The sequence below is a fragment of the Nipponia nippon genome, unplaced genomic scaffold, assembly GCF_047370975.1.
Source record: "Nipponia nippon isolate SJK-2023a ecotype South Korea unplaced genomic scaffold, ASM4737097v1 scaffold_10, whole genome shotgun sequence".
Classification (NCBI taxonomy): domain Eukaryota; kingdom Metazoa; phylum Chordata; class Aves; order Pelecaniformes; family Threskiornithidae; genus Nipponia; species Nipponia nippon.
The window spans coordinates 35,152,279-35,176,519 of NW_028262291.1; the positions used below are offsets into that span (position 1 = coordinate 35,152,279).

At 39.7% G+C, this 24,241-nt stretch overlaps 2 protein-coding genes across 8 annotated transcripts in view; both read left to right on the forward strand.

Annotated features, from left to right (window-relative positions):
- The window catches only part of GPR176 (G protein-coupled receptor 176), a 45,558-nt gene extending 34,903 nt beyond the window's left edge, over positions 1–10,655 (forward strand). For all 3 annotated transcript variants that reach the window (XM_009473685.2, XM_087746804.1, XM_087746803.1), the window contains 2 exons: positions 5,871–6,123; positions 7,805–10,655. In XM_009473685.2, coding sequence (XP_009471960.1) covers positions 5,871–6,123; positions 7,805–8,912 — 1,361 coding nt within the window. In that variant the 3' untranslated portion in view covers positions 8,913–10,655. The remainder of the gene's footprint in view (positions 1–5,870; positions 6,124–7,804) is intronic.
- Positions 10,656–15,658: 5,003 nt separating this feature from the next.
- FSIP1 (fibrous sheath interacting protein 1) overlaps positions 15,659–24,241 on the forward strand; it is a 90,975-nt gene continuing 82,392 nt past the window's right edge. For 3 of the 5 annotated variants that reach the window (XM_087746807.1, XM_087746806.1, XM_087746809.1), the window contains exons 1-6: positions 15,659–16,930; positions 18,043–18,174; positions 19,543–19,732; positions 20,637–20,735; positions 22,117–22,289; positions 23,226–23,310. In XM_087746807.1, coding sequence (XP_087602933.1) covers positions 16,622–16,930; positions 18,043–18,174; positions 19,543–19,732; positions 20,637–20,735; positions 22,117–22,289; positions 23,226–23,310 — 988 coding nt within the window. In that variant the 5' untranslated portion in view covers positions 15,659–16,621. The remainder of the gene's footprint in view (positions 16,931–18,042; positions 18,175–19,542; positions 19,733–20,636; positions 20,736–22,116; positions 22,290–23,225; positions 23,311–24,241) is intronic. The other 2 variants (XM_087746808.1, XM_087746810.1) reach the window with 2 other exon arrangements.

The window sequence follows — 24,241 nt, forward strand, 5'->3', positions numbered from 1 at the left end:
ATTTCTTCTTTTTTTTTTTGGATGACTGCATGGCAAATGCATTTGTTTTAGATAACAGTCTCTGGTTTCCATGGGGATTGTCCTTCTGCTTGTTAAAGGTAGTGTTAAGAATCTTTCACATTATTTGAATTATTGCTAAGAGCTGGTATTTCAAAACTATCTCAGCTGTTGATGCCTGCATCAACGCTTGGTGTCTGGCAGTGAAATCCGAGGAGGGTACAACTTGGAAGAGAAGCACAAGTATTTTTTGCTGCTTTGAATCAGACTAGTGCAGTCCAATCAAACATTTCATGCTCGGAGAATGTTACTCCTTGCAGATACAGTGAACTTGAAACACTGTAAAGGCTTGAAGGATGCCTGGGCAGAATGCTGTGTTGGACCGCTCTATTTCTCAGTGTACTTCTGTGCAACTATGTACTGTGTGGCTGCTTATCTATGATATTTCTCAATTAAAAAATAATGCAGGGGATGACTGGAAACAACCATCCTTTCCATCTGAATACAGTGGAATTGGTATATAGTACATGGAGATTTTATTGAATGTTGATAGTTATGATAATAGAAGAGGATAAAATGAACTCAGTTTGACCTTGTTTGGCAGGCTTTATACATGTGTTTGTTTCTAATGTGAAAAGAGCTGCTTCTCATGCAGTGGTTACCTTTAAAATTATCTATTCCTATTTTTTACTTGGAGAAATTTTCAAAGGCACAGACAAACTGGGTAGTTAACCTCCTGTGTACTGACAAGGTTGTCAACTAACGTCAGGTGTAGTAAGGGTTTTACGTAGACATAGCTCATTCTCTGAGAAGACCAAAGATACACTTTTCCTTTTTAAATGAAAAACGCTTAGTCTTTTAGTGGTGGGATTCTGTGCAACCAGTATGGGATATGCCTTGTCACATGTGATCACTTGTAAGTGACACTCATGTCCCAGGCAGTATTGACTTAGAGGAAACAGCAAGATGCTACATTTTCCAGCTGCTTCTTGACTCCAACTTTCCCTGGATGCCTCCCAGCTAACCAGTACAATCCCGTTACGAAGTTTGAATCCAAGATTATGTAGCCCTAGACCGCTTGTCCAGCAGAAACACGTCAGAAAGTAACCCATGGTAGAAAACGACAGCTTTACCCACTGTGAGGATGTGCAACAGCCTAGTACAGTTGTAAGCCAAGGAAAATACTGGTGTTAGACTAGTGTCTTTCATGGGTTCAATAGATTATGACTAATAACATACAGAACAGAAAAGTGCCTCTAGACATTGCAAAAAGATTCACAGCGCAATTGCTATAATGCTTGTTGAATTACCTTGTTACCTGGAATGTTGTTATCCCTTCCATGGAAAGGAGCTGCTGGGGAAAGCTGAGGAGCAGTGAAATTGGAAATGCGCGCAGTTTTGTTCTGAAGCTTCTTAATATTTAATGCCGTGCAAAGTTTCTGGTGTAATTTTTTTCTCTGAGTGGGTGGCTTTGAGATGCATGAAGGGAAATACTTGCTTTGAAGTCATCAGCAGGAAGAGCTACCAGTCTATACTGAAGCTAATCTGGTTCATCAGAGCAGCTTATTAATATACAAGTTACTCATAGTTGCAAGTGGAAAAAGAATGTTTCCCTAAGGGATATTCACTAAGGGATATTCCCTAAGGGATATTCATTCACTAATTTTCCAGTGTCCCAGGTATCCTTTTTTCCCCTTTCAGGCTCTGACTTTATTTTGTCTGTCCAAAGAGTTCTTCCTCATCTTAGAACTAGTATTTTTTTTATGCTTTATTCTTTCCACTTCCATTTAGGATTAGTCATCACCAGAGCTCATTTCATTTCATTGTGACTCTGTGATGTATAAATGACAATATGACATAATTTGTAGGAGTAATTCAACATTTGAGAATCTGGAGTCTTGAATGAAGCTCCTCTGTAGGACCCTGAAGAATAGCTTATGAGTTCTCTAGGAGCTTCTGAAGTATTAATGAAAAACCTTCTGATTTCTTTTATTTTTCCATTCTTCATTTATATTCATTCTCATGGAGGTGAAACTTCCTTTGGAAGTAAGGTTATAAAATCAATGCAATTCAAACTAGACAAAAGATTTAAATTAAAAAAACAAACAAACAAAAACCCCCAGCTTCTTCCCTACTCCAGGGCATTGTGATAATATATTATTACTATGTGAGAAGTACTTCATTAATAACTGCAGAGTTAGAGATATTTTTGAAAGCAAGTGGTTTGATTGACTTAATATCTCCTAGCAATTTAGGAAGCTTTAAATTCAACTGATTGAGTACTGCCTGTGGAATATATTGTCAAGCCCAAAGCACCTGCCAAAACCAGATGATGATTCCATTCTTTAAAACACATCCGATAGTAAATACATAACTCAATATTTTGTCAGCTACCAAAAAGGAATTTGCGTAAGACGCATGACACAATATATAGAAAATTGAATTCCAAATGGCATTCAAGTACTGCAGACCTAAATAGTATGTCTGTGAGGCAGATTTTAAAGTTAATACTGCATGCTTCTATCGAAACGGTGCACTGTTTTATCAAGAAGCTAAACTTGACTTTCTAGTATTTCTTGGTACTTGCCACTTGGTATACACATTGGCCATGCGAACAAGAATATGATCTTGCTGGCATTTTATGTGGGTAACCATGGGAAAACTCTACTTGGCAAATAAAAGCTTGGTTTTTTTTTTTATTGGTTAGAGGAAAAATACAGCCCAAGAATGGTAGTGTCAAGAGAAAGAAGTGGAGGGAACTGCAGGTGCTTTTTCATATCTCAATCAGCAGCTTAAGATGCTGTTTTCTCTCATTGTATATATTTGTAGGTACCCTACAAAAATACTAACAAATCTGATTGCCTCATAAACCCATTACACTTCAACTCAAAAGAGCTCCTGGTAAGTGTCAACGATATATAGTATCAACAACATGCAGTTGTTGATATAGTTTGCAGTAAGAACAACTTAACTTTTCTTGGAGGTAGGAAGCTAAACTCTGCATGCTGTCCAGCTGCAGCAGAGTAAATGGAGTTGTTTTGTCAAGCAGTATTTTTATGCTGGTGGCTACGCTTTGGTTGATGTGGTGGTACTGCACAGTACGTCTCTGGGAGAAATAGAGGAGAATCACATTTTATTAAGATGATACTGGCCTTTACCATGTAGTTACTGCTAGTGCAAAACAACTAGCTCACACACAAGCTATGCACTGAGCACAGCTGCATAATTTGGCCCGTGCTGAGAATTTTACTGATTCATTAATACCTGTCATTCAGGACAATTTTTGCGTGGTGCACAGTGAACTGGATAACAAAGAACGATTGCAGTGTTTCTTCAGTATGAAAATTTGAACGTAGTTTAATCAGTCTCATGCACTGAGCTATTACATTTTATTTTTGTCTTGGATTTGCAGTCTGGCAAGATGATTTAATGACTGTCTTTGTTGCCTAGTGTCTTATGGAAAGAGAGGTATTTAATAAACTACATTAGAATTGATTAGCTAGGGGATAGTATTGTCAAGAGATATGTGCTCCACTAGAAATTTTTCTCCATTAAAACCACTGTGAAGAATTACTAGGAGGAGTTGCATAAAGTATGTTTGCTTTCATTTCTTTGTCAAATCACTTCATAAAAGGGTGAATGCTTTCTGAAAATAACTGTTGCCTTGTAAGTTTATAAAGAACGCTTGTGAAACCCCTGAGAAAACTTTGCATGTTTTGTGCTGTTTTTATGATGTTTATGTGACAAACATTCAGCTGAAATGTTAGGCACCTTTCAGTTTCAATTGGACAACTTGCTTACAAATATATGATCTGTACATATCTTTAAAAATGCGTCCTTCTAACTTGCTGTGATCGCCTTGCACATTCATCTGCTGCCTTCCAGTTTTAACACACTTTGAAAGTTTCTGTTTCCTATTGCTGTCAGTGAGTCTTCAAATGCTCTGTCTGAAGATGGCACTAAAAAGTTCAAGTGGTAGGTGCTGGGGCCTGAGCCAAAACAGTGTCTGTGCAGGCATGGGTGGAAAGCCGGGATTACGGTAAGGTTACGTGATGTAGAACGTGTGTGCCCTGCTCAGCTGTGCTAGCAGAGATCCTCCTGCCTCCTTAGCTCTGCACTAGGACATCTCCATCTGCTTGGGTACCACAGAAAGTCTCTCCCACAGCGTCTGATCAGCCTAAGAGTTTGCTGCCACTTGTGTACCACCTGCCCTGGGAGGGTAAAGCCAGATCCAAGAAGACAGGGAGCAAAGAAACCAGAACAGGCTGTGTGCTTCTCAGCACCCTCTCCCTCCTTAACACCACTCCCCTCTGCCTGTATAGACTTGGGAGAAAGGGACTTCTCAGTCTGAGCAGACCGAGGCAGAACAGGAAAGAGCTATTGCTGAGCCAATGTGTGGTGTAGTTCCATGTATGTAGTGTCCGTGGAGCTGAGTGTGCTCCAGGCAGTTTGCAGCAAGTGGTTAAATACAGATGTGTGATTTCCACTGCCAGCTATCCTGGGCTGACCTGCCTTTGGGAGTCCTTCTGTGTGCTTCAAATGCACTTGGAGCAAGTAAGCATTTCTGTGGTCATATACTGGGTGTCTGCATTTCCTTCACCCTATAGTATTGTCTTTACCTTTTATTAACTGGAAGTGACCAAAGCTTTGAAGATTGTGGATGTTTTATGACATTCAAGGTAAGACTTGAATATTAAATTCATCTTCATTTTTGCACAGTTCTAGTAAGCCTTTTGTTTTTCCTAGTAGCATTCTTTTTTTTTTTTAATTAAAAAAAAGGCAAACATCTTGCTAAAGACAAGGTTTTTTTAAGGTTTTTAAAGGAGACATCAAATCCTATATTCTGAGTGGGAATTTTCTGACATATTGGTATGCATTAGAAGGGGCCCAGAGCTGCATGCAATAAGAACAGATTGCTTCATTTACTCTTGTGCTCTTGCTGTGTGACCTAGAATTATAGGGAAATTTGTGATGGAAGATTTGTTTCTATGATTTGATATTTCTTCCTGAGATCTGGGTAGAGTAAGCTACAATGATAAGGGAAAAATAGTGTCTGTCTAATGCTGGTTTCTCTCTGTACATCTGTTCCACTGCTATCCATTCACCTTATTTGAAACAAATGTGTAGGGCTTGAATATCCAAAACGGTGGGTTGCATTCTGTGTGTAGTAGTTTTGTGAAGTTAGTGCATCAAGCCTTTTTTTTTTTTTTTTTTTTTGCCTCTCCCATTTGTTTAATTACATGTTGTTATGTATATATAGAATCTCTTGAAAAAAATAAAGACAAATTTCTTCTGGATGTGGCTTCACACAAGCCCGTCTGTGCTGTTGAAGTGGCCAGTGGAAAGAAAAGCAAGCTGCTGTGATCCACTTACACACAAACAGATTAAAACTAGACGTTTATGTTTATGTTTACTTACAGTGTATTTTTATCTTTAAAAACCAATTGTGTACTAGTTATTAAAATATGAGCACTTTAGCAAATTTCTATATTTGAATACTTAGGATGGCTCATTTAATGCAGGAGTCAACATAAGTATCTAAAAACATGGTCTGGATATCTTGCTTAGGTATTTGCCTCTGAAATTCCCCAATTCATTCATTAGTGGATGCTGCGAGGAGATAGCTGGGGAGTAATTGTTTTCAGTCGTCTGATTTATAAAGCCATTAGCCATTACACAGACTTCTTAGTTTGGGCAGTGTGATGGTTTAAATCAGTGACTCCTGGCAAACTGCAAACAAGTATTTTTATTTGCAGTACTAGGGAACATTCAAATCTGTTAAAATTATTGTTGTTGGTTTTTGGGGGTGGGTGGTTGTTTGAGGTTTGGTGCTTTTACTTTGCTTTGTTTATCCTTCCTGTCTCTACTCACAGGTAACATCATGGTGCTGTGGTCAACTTGCAGAACATCGGTACTTAAATCTGTAACAAACCGATTCATTAAGAATTTGGCCTGCTCGGGGATCTGTGCCAGCCTAGTCTGCGTGCCTTTTGACATTGCTCTTAGTGCCAGTCCACACTGCTGCTGGTGGATCTATACGATGCTCTTCTGCAGAATTGCCAAGTTTCTGCACAAAGTCTTCTGCTCAGTGACCATCCTTAGTTTTCCAGCCATTGCTCTTGACAGGTAAGACATCAAATTTGCCAGGATCCTTGATTTGTCTTTCTTCTTTCTCCCTTTGAAATCCTTATCTTCCTTTCATGTTAGTCTTGTAAATGCTATTTGTGCTGCCTTGTGCCATTACACGAACTGCTCTTGTTCCAGTGCTTTGCTCAGTGTACAGCTTCTTTCCAGAATGTACTGAGATATTCTTCTCTGTAACGTTGAAAACCTTTGTTTTTCAGTTTACTCTGATATCTCTGCACATTTATAAAGGAATTTGAGTCTATAGATTTATCTTCAGAGAAGTTTTTATCCTTTCTTTCTTCTTGTTAATAATTCTTGTTCAGTAATGGAACTTGAAGCCAGACGACATCAGACTATAGACAAGGTGCACATTTTTAACTGTGGAAGTTGAAAGGCATTGCCTGTTAGAAGAATTTAACAATGACTGAGGTAGATTGTCCATCAATTTCAAATTTCAAATGGAGATTTGTTTTTAAAAAACCCCAAACAATATTAATACAACCAGAATTAATTCAGAGAGGTTTTGTGTGTAGATCAGTCTAAAACCAAAGTGGCCCTTTGTACTGTCTAAGTTTTTGGAGTCCACTCATTTTGCTTATTACTATTAACAGTCAATGATCCCACCTAAATGCACAGCTCTGTCATCTTGGTAGTGAATGTATGTTAGATATTTTTAAGGAAGGGTAGGTACTGGTTTAATACAGTTTACATTACTAAAACAGTGGATTTATCCATGCCGGATAAAATTTTTGTTAATCTGTTATCGTGTCTCACCACAGAATACGTAAGTGCTACAAAACCAAACTGTACACCTAATAAGGTGATATGTCTCTTACTTTAATGTCTTGATAAATGCAGTAGCACTATCTGTAATGCACACCAGTGTTGCCACTGGAACAGCATATCATTTGCCCTTCACCAGTAAAACTTCGGATCTTCCTCACAAAAAGCACAAACTGCTACCACTAATAATGATAACGATAGGTCTCTCATGAAAAAGTCTGTGAGCTTTAAAGTCCACAGTAGTAAGGAAACAATGGATCAGTGCCTGAAATTTGAAGTGCATGTCAGAGATGCACTTTTTTTTTAATGCACACAGAATGTTCACTGTTTGACTACTCAGGGCCTTGCCGACCAGAGCTTGTGCAAAACAAAACCCCATTGTATTTCCAGTAGATGAGTACATGTAATTTGTGACCAACAGCTTTTTCCAAATATTCAGAGAAAAAAAATCTATCATAAAGCAGCTTTTCAAATTAACTCTGAGTACAGCCTTTCAATGCGATATATCTATGCCTCCATCATGTTTTCTGAACTTTTGTGCTGTGTGCAATATGCGGTCCACTGTACAAGTAAGTAAATGGTGAAATCTTCAAAATACGTTCATGCACATCAGCCAAAGTGATATAGTCCCCATTATTGAAAGAATTGTTCACCACCAATAATGTGATCCTAAAGTTTGAATATTCAGGTTTTTTTTTTTTTCTACAGACAGACCTGCAAAGGCAGACCCTTGGTTTTTTTGGTTTTTTTTCTCTCATAAGCAGGTAGTCAGTTAGCAACCCAGTTGGGGATTTGGGGCATTATGCTCAGACAGCTCCTGAGAGGCTTCTCATAAGCACTGTGCTCATTATAGATTTCACACTTTGCATTGTATCAGTTGTAATTTTTTTTTTTACAGGTACTACTCTGTTTTATACCCTCTGGAAAGAAAAATATCTGATGCAAAATCCCGAGACCTGGTTATCTATATCTGGGCCCATGCAATAGTAGCCAGCATTCCAGTATTTGCTGTGACCAATGTGTCTGATATTTATGCCATGTCCACTTGTTCTGAATCTTGGAGTTACTCCCTTGGACACCTGATATACGTCGTCATCTATAACATCACCACTGTGATTGTACCAGTGGCTGTGGTATTTTTCTTCATGATTCTTATTCGCAGGGCACTGAGTGCCAGCCAGAAGAAAAAAGTCATCATCGCTGCCTTAAGGACCCCTCAGAATACAATTTCTATCCCTTATGCCTCCCAGCGAGAAGCTGAGCTTCATGCCATGCTGCTTTCCATGGTTATGATATTTATTTTCTGCAGTGTCCCCTATGTGACTTTGGTGATTTACCGCACCATACTCAATATTTCAGATATTTCAGTCTTCTTGCTCCTCACTGCCATTTGGTTGCCCAAGGTCTCTTTGCTGGCCAATCCTTTGTTATTTTTAACTGTTAACAAATCTGTACGGAAGTGCTTAGTGGGGACAATAGTACAGCTGCACCGAAGGTATAGCAGGAGAAACATTGTCAGCTCAGGTGGTGTTGCAGATGCTAATCTGGAGCCCAGTGTCCGTTCCGGGAGCCAGCTTCTGGAGATGTTTCATATTGGGCAACAACAAATCTTCAAGCCAACGGAAGATGAGGAGAATGAGACCAAATCCACTGGCTCTGGTGACTTTCAGCAGAAAGAAATTCCTACCACCAGTTTAGAGGTAGGAGAGACTTTGGTTCACAAACTTATACCACAGACGATTGCAGACTCTGCAGCTCAGGTGGCACCAGCTCTGCCCACAGAAGCTGATATGGTAAATGACAAGTATTCCATGCAGTTTGGTTTTGGACCCTTTGAGCTGCCTCCACAGTGGCTCTCAGAAAACCGAAACAGTAAGAAGCGACTCCTGCCTCCTTTGGGGAATACCCCTGAAGAGCTAATCCAGACAAAGCAGCCAAAGTGTAAAGCAGAAAGAAAAATCAGCAGAAACAATAAAGTCAGTATCTTTCCCAAGGTGGATTCTTAGTAAGAACAGGAGCTTTAAGTGACAGAGGAAGGTCACCTTCTATTGTATGTGTGATCCCATGGATCTTCATTATGCTGAAATTTGTTACAGGCTGATTTCTTTTTTTTGTGCCAAGTGTAATTTAAACAGAGAAACAAACAAAAGGGAAACATATATACAAGTGTTCCTTTTTAATTTGTTTTCATGAAAAGAATATATCAAAAGATGGTGATTCTTAGTTTTATCTGTGAAATCCCTACAATGATTAACTTTCAAAAAGTACACATGGCTTTGGCAACACTTTGTATGGCTGAAATATGGAAATATGGCAGTCAGTTTGCTGGGAAACCTCATGTATTAAAATGGACTGGAGGTATCAAAGTAACTTAATAGGAAAGGCTGCAGGGAGCAGAAGACAGATACAAAATGGGTAAGTCCTAATCTTCTGTAAATGGACACAGCAAGGTACTGCACATCTCATTAATGAAGTAAGATGGACTATTAAGTACATCTATTTTCTGTTAAGCCCACTTCTTAAATCAGTGTTAAAAATAAAACTTGCTGGACTTTTTGCACAAATTAGTTACCAAGTATTTGCCAAACATCTAAACTTTTTTAAAACCTAAACCACTATTTTTTGGCTTAAAACTTGAGCAAAGCCAAGGATACCAAAATCGTCATGTGTGTCATACCTGAGAAAGACCTTTTTTATAAAAACACACATATTCTTGTAGTTTTAAGTAAAAACTGGATTGGAGACCATGCAGGACAAATCCTGACTCCAGTAAACACGTATGTATGTGCCAAGGGCATAAAAAGAACACTTTGATCCTGTGATAAAGGGCATATACTGTCCCAACAGTGTAATGTACGTATTGTGTAAGTAACCAAGGGGTCCACCTTAAAATACTCATCTGCTGGCGCACTCTGCTGTTTTCTTATGGGAAAGCTAGCAAATGAAAGAAATGGGTCAGAAATGCCAGTAGCCTTGTTCTGAACTGCGGAGTGAGGAAGCTGATAACAGACGCCAAAAGGCAAGGTTTGTTAATGCCACTGCTCTACTATTGGCAGAGGTAGGGAGGTTTTCCTTCTGCCTTCACAGATAGAGATGCCAACCATCCTACTCCACTCGTCTCACAGACTAGACCAACCCATGTATGAACATGAGACTTTCAAATCTGGTGCCTAATTCCTGAGTGGATCAGAGTCACGCCATCCCTGGTATCAGCACACCAGCCTTTCTATGAGAGTTCAGGCATTGTACTGCAGCTTGCCCCCCTGCATCATCACGGGTGTATTGTCTCGTTTATACCGAGTGTGAATTTTAAAGTATATCCGTCTGTTAGATGACCTGAAACTATTGTAACCCTGGCATTTTAATCCTTGTTCAGTTGCAAGTAGTCTTTCCTTCTTCCTTATGTGCATTCACTGTTGTCTCTGTGGGTGGTTTCTTAAAAGCACAATCTAGTAACATCTGTGTATTCCTCGTGGTTCTCCTGTACTTTAGCCCTCTGGTGCATGCTGAACCTTTACCTGTAGTTAGTGCCTGTTTATGAAAGTAGTTTTCTTTAACACATACTTTTAAAAGGACAAAGTGAAGAATCTGGCCAAGTTCACAGTAACTTATTAAATCCAACCAGTAAATGTTAAAAGTGAGAAAAAATTCTGCTTAAGCAGAATTTGGAGATGTACCTGTTCTTCCTTTGACACGTTTGAAGAAAGTCAGCAGCTTCTGATGGCTCCAAGGTGGTGGATTTCTACAAGGCTTTGAAAGCAAATGTTTTAATAAAAATGTATTTAAAAAGTTTATAAATGACTGTGTAAATGATGTTTTTCTCCATTTCCTCTTTGGTTTCAGTGCTTTGCACTGCTTGCTAGTTCAAGAACTTTTCAAGCTTGGGAGTGAGGAGCAGTCTTCAATGGTTCCAGATGGGTGGTGGGAACCCCAGCTGCCCTGCTTCTTAGGTACAGAGATGAGAAGGCAGACATAGCTTGCCTGAAATCAGACAGAAGAAATATTCCAGGAAGAGGTGTTCCTTCTGTGGCAGAGGTAGAGAAGTACCATAGCAGACATTTTTTTTTAAGTGTTGATAAACAGTAATTTAATGGAGTGTTTGTTTTTTCCAAACTTAGTGAAAGAACAGATGCCATTCAAAAAATCCCCAAAACCTCAAAAGCAAAGTACAAGTTATAGTTTCCTTATGAATATTGATTAAATTTATTACTTATGGCCCACTTACATATAGATATTGGTCAGAGTATCCGTGATTAATGAATGTGGATAAATGGTTACTCAGATCTGAACTCCCTTTGAGGAAAGGAAACTTATTCTTAGTTTTGCCCCTTTCAACTCTCATGTTGAATGAAATGCCAATGGTAAATCCAAAGAGCCAAACTGTATAGAATTTAGTTTTATCCTACCTGGAAAGCAAGGGGTTTGTGGTGGTTTTTGACTGTTGAGATAAAAATATCTTTTTCTTTCAAAGAAGACAAATGTGAAACCTTGCTTGTATTTTTTTTTTAGCAGATTGTGCCTGAAGACATTGAAACCTTTCACCAAGAAATTAAGTAAGGTGGTTTTCCATACCTGAAGAATTATTTGGGAATGTTTTATTTTAGTCACTCTTTCAACAGCTTATCCATGTGAACATTTAAGGGAAGTGGAAAAAATACATAAAACCATATCTTTGCATAGAAAAAATAATCTGTGTAAAATTCATCACAGCTGCTGTGCTAGAATTGTCATCGGAAAACAGTAATTCAGGAGACTCTTTATGCAAGATGAAATATTTGACTTCTAGAGTTTGGTTTTTAACTTCATCTAAGACAGTGGTAACTTGGAGTCATTACTGCTGTCTGTTGGCTTGTTGTTCAAATGATTTCTACTGGGCAAAATGTTCTCCAGCATCCAATATGAAAAAAAAAAAATCAAGACTTGTTTTCTTCTTCATCATCACATTAAAGATAAGCAAGTGTTTTGGTTTTTTTTTTTGTTATGATGGTTGTTTTTAACCACCACAGGTGTTCGTAAGATAGATTTTTCTCTCCAGATTATTGATGAACGAAAGTGAAGTACAAAGCAAAGCTGTGGGAATTGAAGAAGTGAAAGCCTGGGGTAATTTGGCCTGTGCAAATGGATTTAAAGGCTATACTGGAGAATAAACTTGGAGAAAGGAAAGTTAAAACTCATTATTCTAGCCCTTAGGGGAGAAAAACAGAAAATGTAGCTCATATTAAACAAAGGAAGAAGTCCTTTAAAAAGGATAAAAAGACAATGGGGACAATGTCAATTTACTGTTCCTTGATATCCTCAAGAAATATTGTTAAATTCAAACAAACATCATGCAAAAATTAAAAAAAGAAAAAACCCGCACAGTCCTTCAGCACCAAATAATGCTATGTTGGTTGGCTACTTGGCAACAATGTATTTTGCACAATGGGATAAACTTCCAGAGAAAAGCAGTTGTTTTCTAGGAACTCCGCAAGTATTCTACTCTACAACAGATGTAATTGTTATTAAGCTGCAGTAATTTAATGAACGCATTTGGTTTTGTTTTAAAAATGCACCTATAATATTTTGCAGAAGAGGCTGGCTGGATTTTTTTAGTGAGTTTTCTTCTATTCTGCTCCCTGTTTCCTGGGAAAATACTCCTGTATCAGTGGGCTGTATCTTGAAGACCGGAGAGGAAAGTCAGGCTGTGGTTCCAGAGCAGTAGCACTGCGACTCAGCAGCTGGTTCCAGCTAAAGAGGAGCTGTCCCATAAGCTGCTGTGATGGTAACCAACTCTGGAAGCGATTACACCTCCCACAGAACTTGGGTAGTTCCTCTCATTCATGTCACCTGACCTTGCACTGCAGAATTTGATAAAGAATGTAAACATAAAAGCACAATCCCTGCCTTCTAATCTTATTTGATTTAAGTTACTGTGTAATTGTGCTTTAACCTACGTAGGAGTTGGTATGAGATAATGGTTTTAGGTTTTTTTCGGCCATAAAGGACTCGCCCCCCCCAAAGATATGGTTGAAGTCATTGCTTTCAAACTTAAAACATTCTTGCCTCTTCAAAAGACTGCTGCTTATTTTAGTTGAAGTGACTTTGGGGATATTAGCAGGATTTCTAAACGAGTTACAATGATGTCTTTATCAAAATGGGATTACAAGCTTAGTCACTGCGCTCTTCAGTAATTTGTAGTTTCAGGACAGTTTAGGAAAACACAACAGAACAAAACATATCTTGTCAAGAATTGCAGAACTCCAGATGCAGATGCTTGTACTCATGAGCAAGTTGATTCCTCCCCTCCCTCAGAGGACACAGAGGGGGAACAGCAGGAACCAGCCCAAAGTGATCTTTGTTCCACGTCTGTTTTTAAGCTGCTAAACCAGCCAAAGGTGGTGAAGAGTAGGCAGAGGCTGATTTTTCTGATTGCTTTCTTCAGGGACAATACAAGAGTGGGATGCAGAAGCATTCTTCATCTCAGTGAAAGCCCCTCTGCACGTGCATAGGAGCAGTTCTCTTGTTTCTTCTCCATGAGGAGAAAGTGGACTATTTGTTGAAGAAAGTGTGAGAAATAACAAGTCGGATCCAATTCCTGAGTACACATTTGTTAACACAAACCAGGGTTTCTCTACACAGCTGTTCTTCTGCATCCTGAGGTTCCCTATGGCTAAACACAATGCACCAAGAGGTGATTTACTCCAAAAACTCCTTTGTGCAGAGTACTTACCTAAGCAGTATTCTGTCTTCTGTGCCTCTATTTTCTGTAAAACTAAACCCTCTACTTTTTGCCTGGCTCATATCCTAAGCCATGGAAGAAGGTCCTAGACACCTGTAGGATCTCATGCTTCTGGTCCCCTTGCACCTGTCCGGTAGCAAACTCCAACACGCTGCACCCCACGGCACTGAGACATTTCAGCACAACACAATCCGTTTTCAGCTCCTGCTTCCTAAACTCTGCTGTTTTCCAGCAGCAGCAGGTGTGGCAGCATGGAAGACAGTCTTGCCAAGGCAGGACCTTTCCCAATGCATGTCAAAGAATGAAAGCCTGGCTTTATTAAACACAATAGAAGATTGGATTAGGGAGAAAAGGATAAATGAATTCTGTTACTATGGTGACTGGGTTCTGAGTATCAAGACAGCTTGTCTAAATGTGTCTTCATCATGTTATAACTTATCTTTTAGGATGAAAAGCACACCTTGGAGTGTTTTTCTTGCTCTGCCCTTCCTAGACACAAGAGTTTTCTCCAATTTAACCCATTTTTTTTGTTTTTATCATCATACTTCAGAGAAGTATCTAGTTTATCATGGCACAAAATTGACCTATTCCCAGAAAGGCAAAAAAAGAAATCACACCCTTTGTTCTGCTTTTCTAGTTCAAACTTCATTATAAATACACCTGCCACCTGTAACAATATTTAAGATTCTGTAATATTTAATGGTGTTTACAAAGTTCAGTCCTCTTATGAAGGACTCTGATGAAGGATATCTTCCTCAGATGAAGACTCTGATGGCCCGATTTGCAGGATTTGAGATGAACTCTATGAACCTCTTCTTTTCCTCTCTGGGTCTTCTAGGACACGTAACACTCGGATCATAAGTTCACCTGTGGTTTGAGGTATCCCTGCTAAGCCATTAACTCTTGGCTGCGACCGTCTCATTGAAAACCGTCACTGATTCTATCTGGACAAGCAGCAGTAAGGAGCCTATTCCTACACCACTTGCAAAGGAGTTTTATGTCTGTTCCTTACCAAACGCAGGGCTGGACACTCTCCTTTCATGGGCTCCTCTGAAGTTGTAGGCAGTCTGTAATATGGGAAGCTGATAGCGAGTCAAACTCTGTCAGCTGTTAAAGCATATACATGCTACTGTAGAAAGAAGTAAATGTGGGGGTAGTTATACCTAGCTGCTTTCCATACCTCATTATTCACAGCTAACATAAGTCCTAATACAGCAAAAGCTAGATTTTAGTTTAGCGAGTTCTGAACTATATTGTCCATTCTACTGCTTTCTCTCATTGTCATTACTGGCCTTAAATACTCAGCTTGGGGATGTAAACGTTCAATCTGCTATTTTTGCTTAAAGTCATGACCTGCACCATCTGGAAAGCGCCACACGTTCCAAACACCACGGTGGTATTGCATTAGCAATCGCAGGACTTACGTTAGAATTTTAACATATAAGCTCAAGAATTTTAACATATAAGCTTAGCATGCTTAGGAGGGAGGCTAAAATACACGTGGTTCACTAGTGTATTTGTCTTCAGCTCTTAACTGTAAACCACATTGCATCATTACTACACTAAATACCACAAAAAAATGTTCTTCTTTTACTGGCGCTTCCAGGAATGTGACGGTAAAATGCCATACGCTATAAGCATCAATAAAAACTCTACTGCAGACAGCAAATACATGCCCCCAACAAAGTAAAATTTATTTTGGCAGAAAAAATTGTCAGTCAAAACCTTACTACGAACAAGATGCACTTTGTTTCTTCAAACTGTTTCTTGTAAATTTTTGCCACCAATGAAAACCCGATTTTAACACACATAGGTATGAAAGGGAGTTGTAGGGGGCCAGTAACTGTCTACCGTTTTTACAAGTTAATCAGAACACAGGAATTAATCCTTACATCCTATTTAAATGTAGAAAAGAAAGAAAAAGGGATGGGATTAGGAAGGTAATTACGCTCCCCCTGTTAATTAAATTCCTTATTAACAGTGAATATTCAGGTAAAAAATGGAGACCACGGTGTTAGTTTTAACGAGTTTATTTAAAAGTCATTCAGCTATCTTTGTTTACAAGTAAACATGACACGATTTATGCAGGAGACAAGACAAACAGACTGACAAAAAAAATGATGATAATTCGCAGCATAGATACATTGTTTAAAAGACTCAATACAGTAACTTTTTCCTGTTGGATTAAACACTTCAAAAATTGATCTTCTACTGAAGGGGGAACGGCAGCAGCTATGAGAATTACGCCATCAGGAAACCGGTTGCGGCTCACGCCTGCAACGCGCCGGCGAACCGGTTTTAACGCCGACTCTAAAGGACCCCCCCGTTGCCGCGCCCCGGCTCAGGGCCAGGGGAAGGGGCGCAGGGCGGGGGCCGGGAGCACCCGCCGCTTCTCGCCGCCGCGTCGGAGAAGCCCGGCTGCAGGCTCCGCAGCTGCCGGCCACGCACCCCGCCGACGGCACGCGCTTCCTAAACGCGACCCAGCTTTCACCCAGACGCCGCTCCCGTGACGCGCGGTCAGCGGCGCCAGGGCAGGACGAGCCCCCCCAGGACACAGAAACCCGCCGGGAGGGCGCCCGCCGCCGCCCTGCGTCCCGGTGACACTCTCAGCCGGGCTCGGAGACCGGGTCTCCCTTCCCCATCGCCCAGCCTCCCGCTCCTCGGCGCTGCCCGGCCCGGCCCCACCGCGCGGACACGGACACCCCTGCGCCCCGCCAGAGCAACGGGCGCGGCACAGCCCAACTACCTGCGGGGGGGGAGTGAGGAGAAGGACGCTCTCCATACAGCATTTCTCTCTCTCAGGACGGAGCAGACAGGGTTCAGTGGGGTTACCTACTGATTCAGACTTCGTGCGCAAGTGAGAGCTCGATTACATTTACATCCCTGTGAACGGGCTAAGAACAGCTCCTCCACCGTCGCCCCCGTCCCGACGATGGTATCGCCCCAACCGAAGGCGGGATCCTGCAATGATCGCGAGAGTTCGGTGCGTTGGTCGTCATGGGAACGGCGGTGACGGCGGCGGTTGTGCTGCCCCCGCGCTGCCGCCCTCCCGCGGTAAGGACGGGGCGGCCGCAGGGTGCGGGCCCTGCCCGGCCCTGCCCTCCCCTGCCGGGGGTGCCGGGCCCTGCCGGGGGTGCCGGCCACAGGCGCTCCCGGGCGGGGAGGGCTCCGCCCGCCCGCCCTCTGCCAGGCGGGGCTGTCGGAGCTGCGGCTCTGCCGGGCAGCGGTCCCCTCAGGGCAGCGCCCGGCGCTCCTCTTGCGAGCACGGGAAAGGGCTTCCTGTCTGTCTGTTCGCTGAACCCTCTTGTGAGATTTTTTTTTTTTGTTTGTATGTTTGGTTTTTTGTTCCGGAATCCTTTGGGTCTCAGCTGTTGATTTGGTTTCTTCCTTTATGTTATTTTGGGTCTTTTGTACTTGCTTTTCCACCCGCCCCGGGAAAATGAAAGAAGCTCTTAAAAAGCCCTGAGACGTGGTGGAGCACCCGCCGTTGGCAGAGGCCTAGGGGTGGCCAGGACCCGCCGAACGGGGCGGGGGGTCCCGGCGGGGCTTTGCGGGCGGTCTCCCGCTGCCGCCGCCTCCCCGGGCGCCCCCGAGCGCCCCCCGCTGCCGGCGCCGCCTCCCTCCCGCCGGCCGGTGGTGGGCGGTGTGACGGGGCCGCTTCGAGCAACGAGCCCGAGATTCAGGAGTTGAGAGCAATGAACGAACATAGCTTTCTCTTTTTCTTCTCTGCCCGCTTCTTTATACTGTGTCAGGATGCTATGGACCTGTATACGTAGCTCAGTTTGTCCCGGTTCTTGTACTGAAATAAAGAGTTGTGTTCACTTGGGCCTTCTGGAAGTTACCAGTGCGTGTCACATCCTCAGATATATAATTGCTGTGAATTCATGCAGTTTTTGCAGAGCACCATGCATTTCTATTGTTTAAACTCAAAATTGAATTGGGACTGGGAACGTGATTGTTTGGATTTGGGAACTCGTCCCGTTTGGAGCTACTGAATATAAAAAGCTTTTGGCTGCTTTATTTGATGCGTTCAAGATGTCTATAAAATACCCTCATTCTTTTGTTGATGCTAACTTTGCCAGTCCCATGTTTTTAAAAAAAAAAAAAAAAAAAGAGAGGGGAAAAAAAAAAAAAGAGCCTTTTTCCTTTATTGTGAGATTTAAGATTTAATCCATTTGAAGTTTCTTTCACAGTAAGCACATATGAATACTTTGGTTAGCTTGATGATACAGTTATATATTTTACGCATATTAAAAAGTGTACACGTGAGTGGAAAGGTAGTCTATACTGGAAAGACCTCTCAACATTGAATTGTTAGAAACTTGTTTAGTCTACATCAGATATATTATGGGGCTTGTGTTGCTTTATTATAAAACTGATAGTTTGGAAAGTTGTTTTTGGATTTTTCCCAATTTTAGGTCACAATGGATATTACAAAGGGGAGCTTGGATAAAATTTCAAGGCCTGCATCTAGCTCAAGGGCTTATCCTAATTGTAGATCTTTAAGTTCATCTATGGCGTTACTAACACCAGAGCCACGTTTGCCAAAGGTAACTCTTTTCACCTTGAGTGGGTTAGAAACTCTTGTGCCTAATTTTTCTTAATAGAATGCCGAAGAAATAAGATTCTGCTTTTTAGTTTCATACAGAGTTCTGGGCTCTGCAGGTGTGCTAAGGGGTTACGTGAAAGTTCATGAATGTGGGCTGCTCCTTATGCATGCATGGAATGATGCTTAATTTCATTTTTCTGAACATGTGTTACTTTTATATTTGCCACAAAAAGGGCTGTTCAGCACTGCAACCTGGAAAACTTGGTTGTCATCTTCCTCATATTTAATCAGATTATTAAATAAATTCTATTTTAAGGAAAAACATTTGAAATTCTGGAAATAATGTGTAGATACACAGCTATAGGCTGTTGATGCATGAGCCAGTATGTACGTCATTTCACTTCCATCCCATTTGTGCTTTTAAATTTAAGTTGGAATAAAAATTATTTTGCTTATTAAAAGGAAGCATTTGAGCAATCCTTACAAGTTGAATTTTTGACTTAAAAGGCTCTCTTAGGATATGTCTGAATCAAGTTTAAAAAAAAATTCATAGTATTCCAAGAAATATGTCAGCTCCAGGGATTCAACAAAGTCCATTGGAAGTAGGTGTTCCTCCATCCTCTGAGAAAATTAGTATCGGGGATTAAGTTAATTTTGGGAACGGGATATGTGATATGGTTGTTGGGATGTAGGAACTGAGACTTGGGAATTAGAGATTTAGATTGATTTACTTAGATTAGTCCAATTTTATAGTACCTCTGTTCACCTGTCTGTAGAATGGGATCATACCTAGATGCTTCCCAGAAGTATAAAAATATTTTTTTTATAGGTTCACAGTCAGGTATTAAGGTTAATATCAGATAACTCTGAATCCAAGTTCTGACCTAACATCATAGGCTATTGCATGAAAATTGCAGTCTCTTGAGACTGATGAATTAAGCATAAGCTGTTTAGCCCTTCAAAGACTATAAAAAAACTCTACAGTATGAGCAAGAGACTGGGATGCTACTTGGTGCAGAGCACCCACAGTGTCAGGAAATGGATGAGGCTGTTGTACACACACAGACTCCTAACTGGTTGGCTGTACCCTCTGCTGCAGTAGAAATGGTGTAAACCTTTGGAATAATTTCGTAGCCTGGCAATCCCAAGTCTGTCAGTCTGTGGAATGATGAGCTTGAGCATCAATGTGATATCTAAGAAAGAGAACTCTCTATCAGATCTGAAAATGGTTCTTTCATTTAATAAGTACTCTGCAGTCTTGTATAGAATCGTTGTTAGCCTTTGTAATAGTATGTGATTATTGTGATTATCTTTTTCTTCCCCCCAAAGATTTCTATTTTTATGGTAGTAATTAATTTGCATTTCGTAGGTTGATTCATCTGTCAGTTTGGCTGGTGGTCATCAAAGAGGCAGTCTGGAAGACTGCTGTCCAGAAGAAAACAAAGGTGACGACAGAGAGAAGTCTGATGTCAAGGAAGTAAGAACAGAACAGCAAACCACAGTGGAGAGTACATCCTTCTTTCTTCAGAAGTGTATACTGAATCCCAGTGAGTTGTCAGGTGTGGGAATGACTAACACTTTCTTGTGTTGTGGCTAGACCAAGTATCATGTTTGTATAGTTTGGGTAAAATTCTAATGATGGAGAGAAAAGAGGATGCAAATAGGTAAAATCCTAGAAGAGAAGGAGGTGTCAAAATTCATACCTTCACTTCTCTTCACTATTTTGAATCCATCTTTGAAGAAAATATAATGGTAATGGCAGTGGTAACACAGGGTATATCTAAGCATCTAAGCTGTGACCTGCACCTTGGTGATGGCCTAAAAGATCAGGAGAAACCATCTGCACGTGTTCCATGGAACCATGTTAGAAAGTGTTTTCAGTAAGGTGTCTTTATCAAAATTTTCAGAGAGATCATGATCATTCGTTAGAATCTTTGTATCCTAATAATGGTCCACCAGTCCAAAAAATTAGAAATTATGATTGTAAGTAATAGTATTTAGAATGCTAATACTAATAACATACTTTAAATATAAATATGCAATATCTCATTTTAATGAAAGCACTTGTAGAAGTGCTTCAGATGACGTTGTTTTGGCATTCTGTAAATGGTAGTAAATTAACTTTCTAGAGCTTCTGACTATTTAAAAATAGAGAATTGAAGGCCAGTGTGTGAAACAGGAAGTTTGGATACCTTCTTCAAGTTTAGATAGATTTCATGACAGAATTGAGGTCAAAAGAAATCCCTTGATTCCTTCTCCTGTGTTTAACATGAGTCCTGGTGTACTAGTACATATCTTTTTTTTTTTTTTTTTAACAGTAATCCACTTCAGAGGCTCTGTGGGGATCCCTAACTGACAAAAATGTATTTTGTTCTCTTAATTGTTAACATTTCAAACAGTATCTTTAAAAGTTTATTTCACATGTGTTTTATTGTGAAAGACTTTTTTTTCCTTGTTTTTCAGGATGTATCTCTAATTCAGATTCTGGAGATGACAGCACTGAAACACAGACTTCGAAATTCTGTGAACCTTCCCAAGGAAAACTATGTAATGCAAAAGCAGGTATTACATTTCAGGTGCATAAAGTGAACAGTGCAATAAAACTTTTTTTTCTTCTAGTAGGGTTTGGGATCATAGTGTATTTGTGTGTATATTATATAGTTATAAAGAAGTATTACAAATTGAAAACGTATATGCATTTTGATATTCAAGAGGTGTTGGATGGATTCTTTATTTAAAGATTATTTTACTACAGGATATTAACTTTCTTTAATGATACAATGGTATTTGAGTTTTACATAGATTTGGTCAATCTAGTAAGGCAGAATCCAGTGGTGATTCTATCTAGTGCAGCGGTGCTGGCCATCTAACACAATATTCATTTCTTCAGAACAGAAAGTGGCTAGAACTCATCTTCAAAGCTTCAGTCAGTAGTTTTAGGTCCAAATCCATCTGCTGGGTTCAGGCCAGTTGAAATAAGTCCTCTTTTTTTATCTTTTGTCCTTGGGGCTTCCCTGGAGCTCAGTTAGATTTCTATAGCTTTTTGCTTGTTGAATCGCTCATCTCTTTTTATGGCACAAAGTAGACTAATGCATCACAGTAAATGCTTGAGATCAGTGGATGTGTAAAGCATTTAACCTCAAAAGTTTAGGAAATGAAAAAGTATTGCAGGACTCCAAAACTTGGAAGTCTGTGGGATACGGACTATGCTACAAGTGTTTCCTCTATGCTTGCTGTGGAAGCTAAGTTTGACCAGAAAAGAGGGCAGAGCATGAGGATGCTATAGGAAGGGGAAAAGCTAAAAGTGATCTGAAACTGTAATCTGCATGTTTAGGGAAAAAAGGAGACAATATAGAAATCTTTTTTAATTAAATAATGATGTTAGTTTCCATAATGTTTCACCATTTCTATTTTTCAAAATGACATTTTTCGAGAAACAGAAGCAGAATCTGGTTTGGCTGAGATATAAGTCAACACTGAAACTTCTATAACATTTAAAAGTAGAGATATTGCAGAGTGTCTCTTAACCCCAGAATTATTCATTTTAATGAGTGACATTTCAACATGTATTCTACTAGTTGTCCTGAAGAAATTATTTTTGATTTTTAAGCTTATTTGTCTGTGATTTTTGCGATACCGTGGAGATGTTGTCACTCTTCCATTATAAATGTGAATCTAATCACTTGCCCAAAATGGAGGACTCTTCCTCCCCTATACCCCCATATCCAACTGCTACAGCTAAGAGTTTGATTCTGCATTCTGTTACAGACTTTTATATTTTTCCCTGCTACAAACAGGTTTAGAAATGAACATGATATATATGCTTGAGAATAATTGTACACTTGTCTATGGTTGTTATCAAATTACTTGTACAGCTTTTTAGTTTTTTTTTCTTTAAGTTGAAATGCTTCAAGGTAACATTAATTTTAAATCTATTCTACAGCAAACTCTTCCAACTTGGCAGATTCTGAAGAAACAGATGTCGATCCTCAGACTCAAGCAGCTATAAAGAAAATGAATAAACTTGACAAAATACTGGCAAAAAAACATTTTAAGGAGAGAGCAATTAAAAAACAAGGCAAGGAAATGAGGGCAAAGCTCTGGGAAGAGCTTCAGGTTAGAAGTATTCTGCTTATTTTGTACATAAGTTAGGGTACTGTCTTACAGAATTATCATATTTCAGACGCATTGTTTTATTAAATAACTCACAGCTGGCTGATTAAAGTGAAGAAATTGATCTTAAAAAGTACCTTTGAATAGGTTTTAATATATATTGACTAGGCAAGCTTTGATAGAAGGCTGTGATCCTTAAAAATTGGTATGACCAATAGCCAAATACACAGCAGCCTAGGTGTGGTTTACTAGCACAGTCTTATGCTTCAGCTTGCTACCTGCAGGTATGATAAGGCGTGACAAGAGGTAATGTCTGTGAACGCAGACCTAAAAGCGTTTATTCTGCTCTAGTGTGACTGTTCTTAGGCTCATCTGTTTCAGTACTGTCTATTATTGAAGAAATTAGAGATGCCCCCTGAAGAAGGCATGAGAATGCTACAGCACAAATTCCTTCACATTGTCCTTATCCTGGTCTCTAGCAGTTAAATGTCACTTTAAGCCTTGAAACAGGAGATTTAGTATTTCCTTTGAGGTTAAGTATTGTATAATTTACATGAGTACAAATGTCAGTTGTGAAAAAGACATGATTGCAGTTGGTTTGACTGCATCTCATCCAGTTTCAATGGATTTGGATTGAAAGCCATATATACAATACAGAACTTCTTTGTCTTATGGAATGTGTTTCCACGTAAGAGACAATATAGAATAGAGGCTTTAAAGTTGCACCATGCCTTTATCATAACTTTAGGAGATGTTCAGTTGATAGCCTCAAGGAGAAAACAAAGTGGTAAGTAAATGTTGCCACTGAACAAAGAATTTTTAATAGGTTCTGAAGTTCATTAGATCTGATAAGCAGACAATGTATTTTGCTTTAAAGTATTTACTTTAAATATATGCATGTATCTATCTGTATATTTATGCTTTCTTTATTTTGAATAGTCTGTCAGTACCACTGGAAGCCATGAGGAGATAGAAAACACAAAACTTTTTTTAGCTTTGATCTCATCATGGCAGGATACAGCTGGTAAGTAAAAAAGAGAAGTAAACACCCTGATATAATTATCCTGTATTTTGATTAATATTCTTATTTTTATTGGATAATATAAAAACAAAGCTTTCAATCCTATACAATAAAATAATATTTGCATTGAAAAGTACATCAAGGGAATATTTAAAAAATTAACTGAAATAATTTTTACATTATTACAAATGTAGAAGTTGTATTTTAACATTAATTTTGTTTATAGAAACTGTATTTTTTCAAAGAACTGGCTACTCTAGAAGGGTAGAAATCCAGGATAAGTAAAGCTTACATTTTTCAAGTTGATGGCAAAACGTATTATTTCAGAAAGGATGCATGACTGATAACACTGGTAAATTAAAGTAATGATAGCAGGTATAGGGAAAATGAAGAGTGGAAACCTGCTGAAAAACTTGGATGTCTTTACCATTTTGGAACATCAGGGCTATAAGCAAGGAATTCAAAATTGCTTTGGTAAACAAACAAAATGATGAAGTTACTGATCTGTGGTTACTGTGGTTACTGGTGGTCTTAGTGAGAGAGTTTGCCAGGCTGGAGTACTTGGTGTAGGAAGGGCAGGCAGTTGAAAAATAAAAGGCCTAAAAATGTTACTTAGATGTTATAGGGATGTGGGCTCTGCCACATGTGTATCTTGGAGAAAATTTTCATGTGGGAGTGGGAGAGAGAGTGAGAAGGAAGCAATGGCAACACCATGGTAAGGATCTCATAATATGACAGGTCCAGAGCGAGGGAAATCCTGAGCCTTTTTAGGAATTGTTAACAGAAGAACCAAAAGAATGGGACGAAATTATGATACTACCTACTGAGTTGTATGTTGGAAAACAATACAGGAAGATGCATGCACAGCCCAGGTCTTGGAACATGGTCCAAAAGGGAGTGTAGGTCATTTACATGAAATTTGATACTGATTATA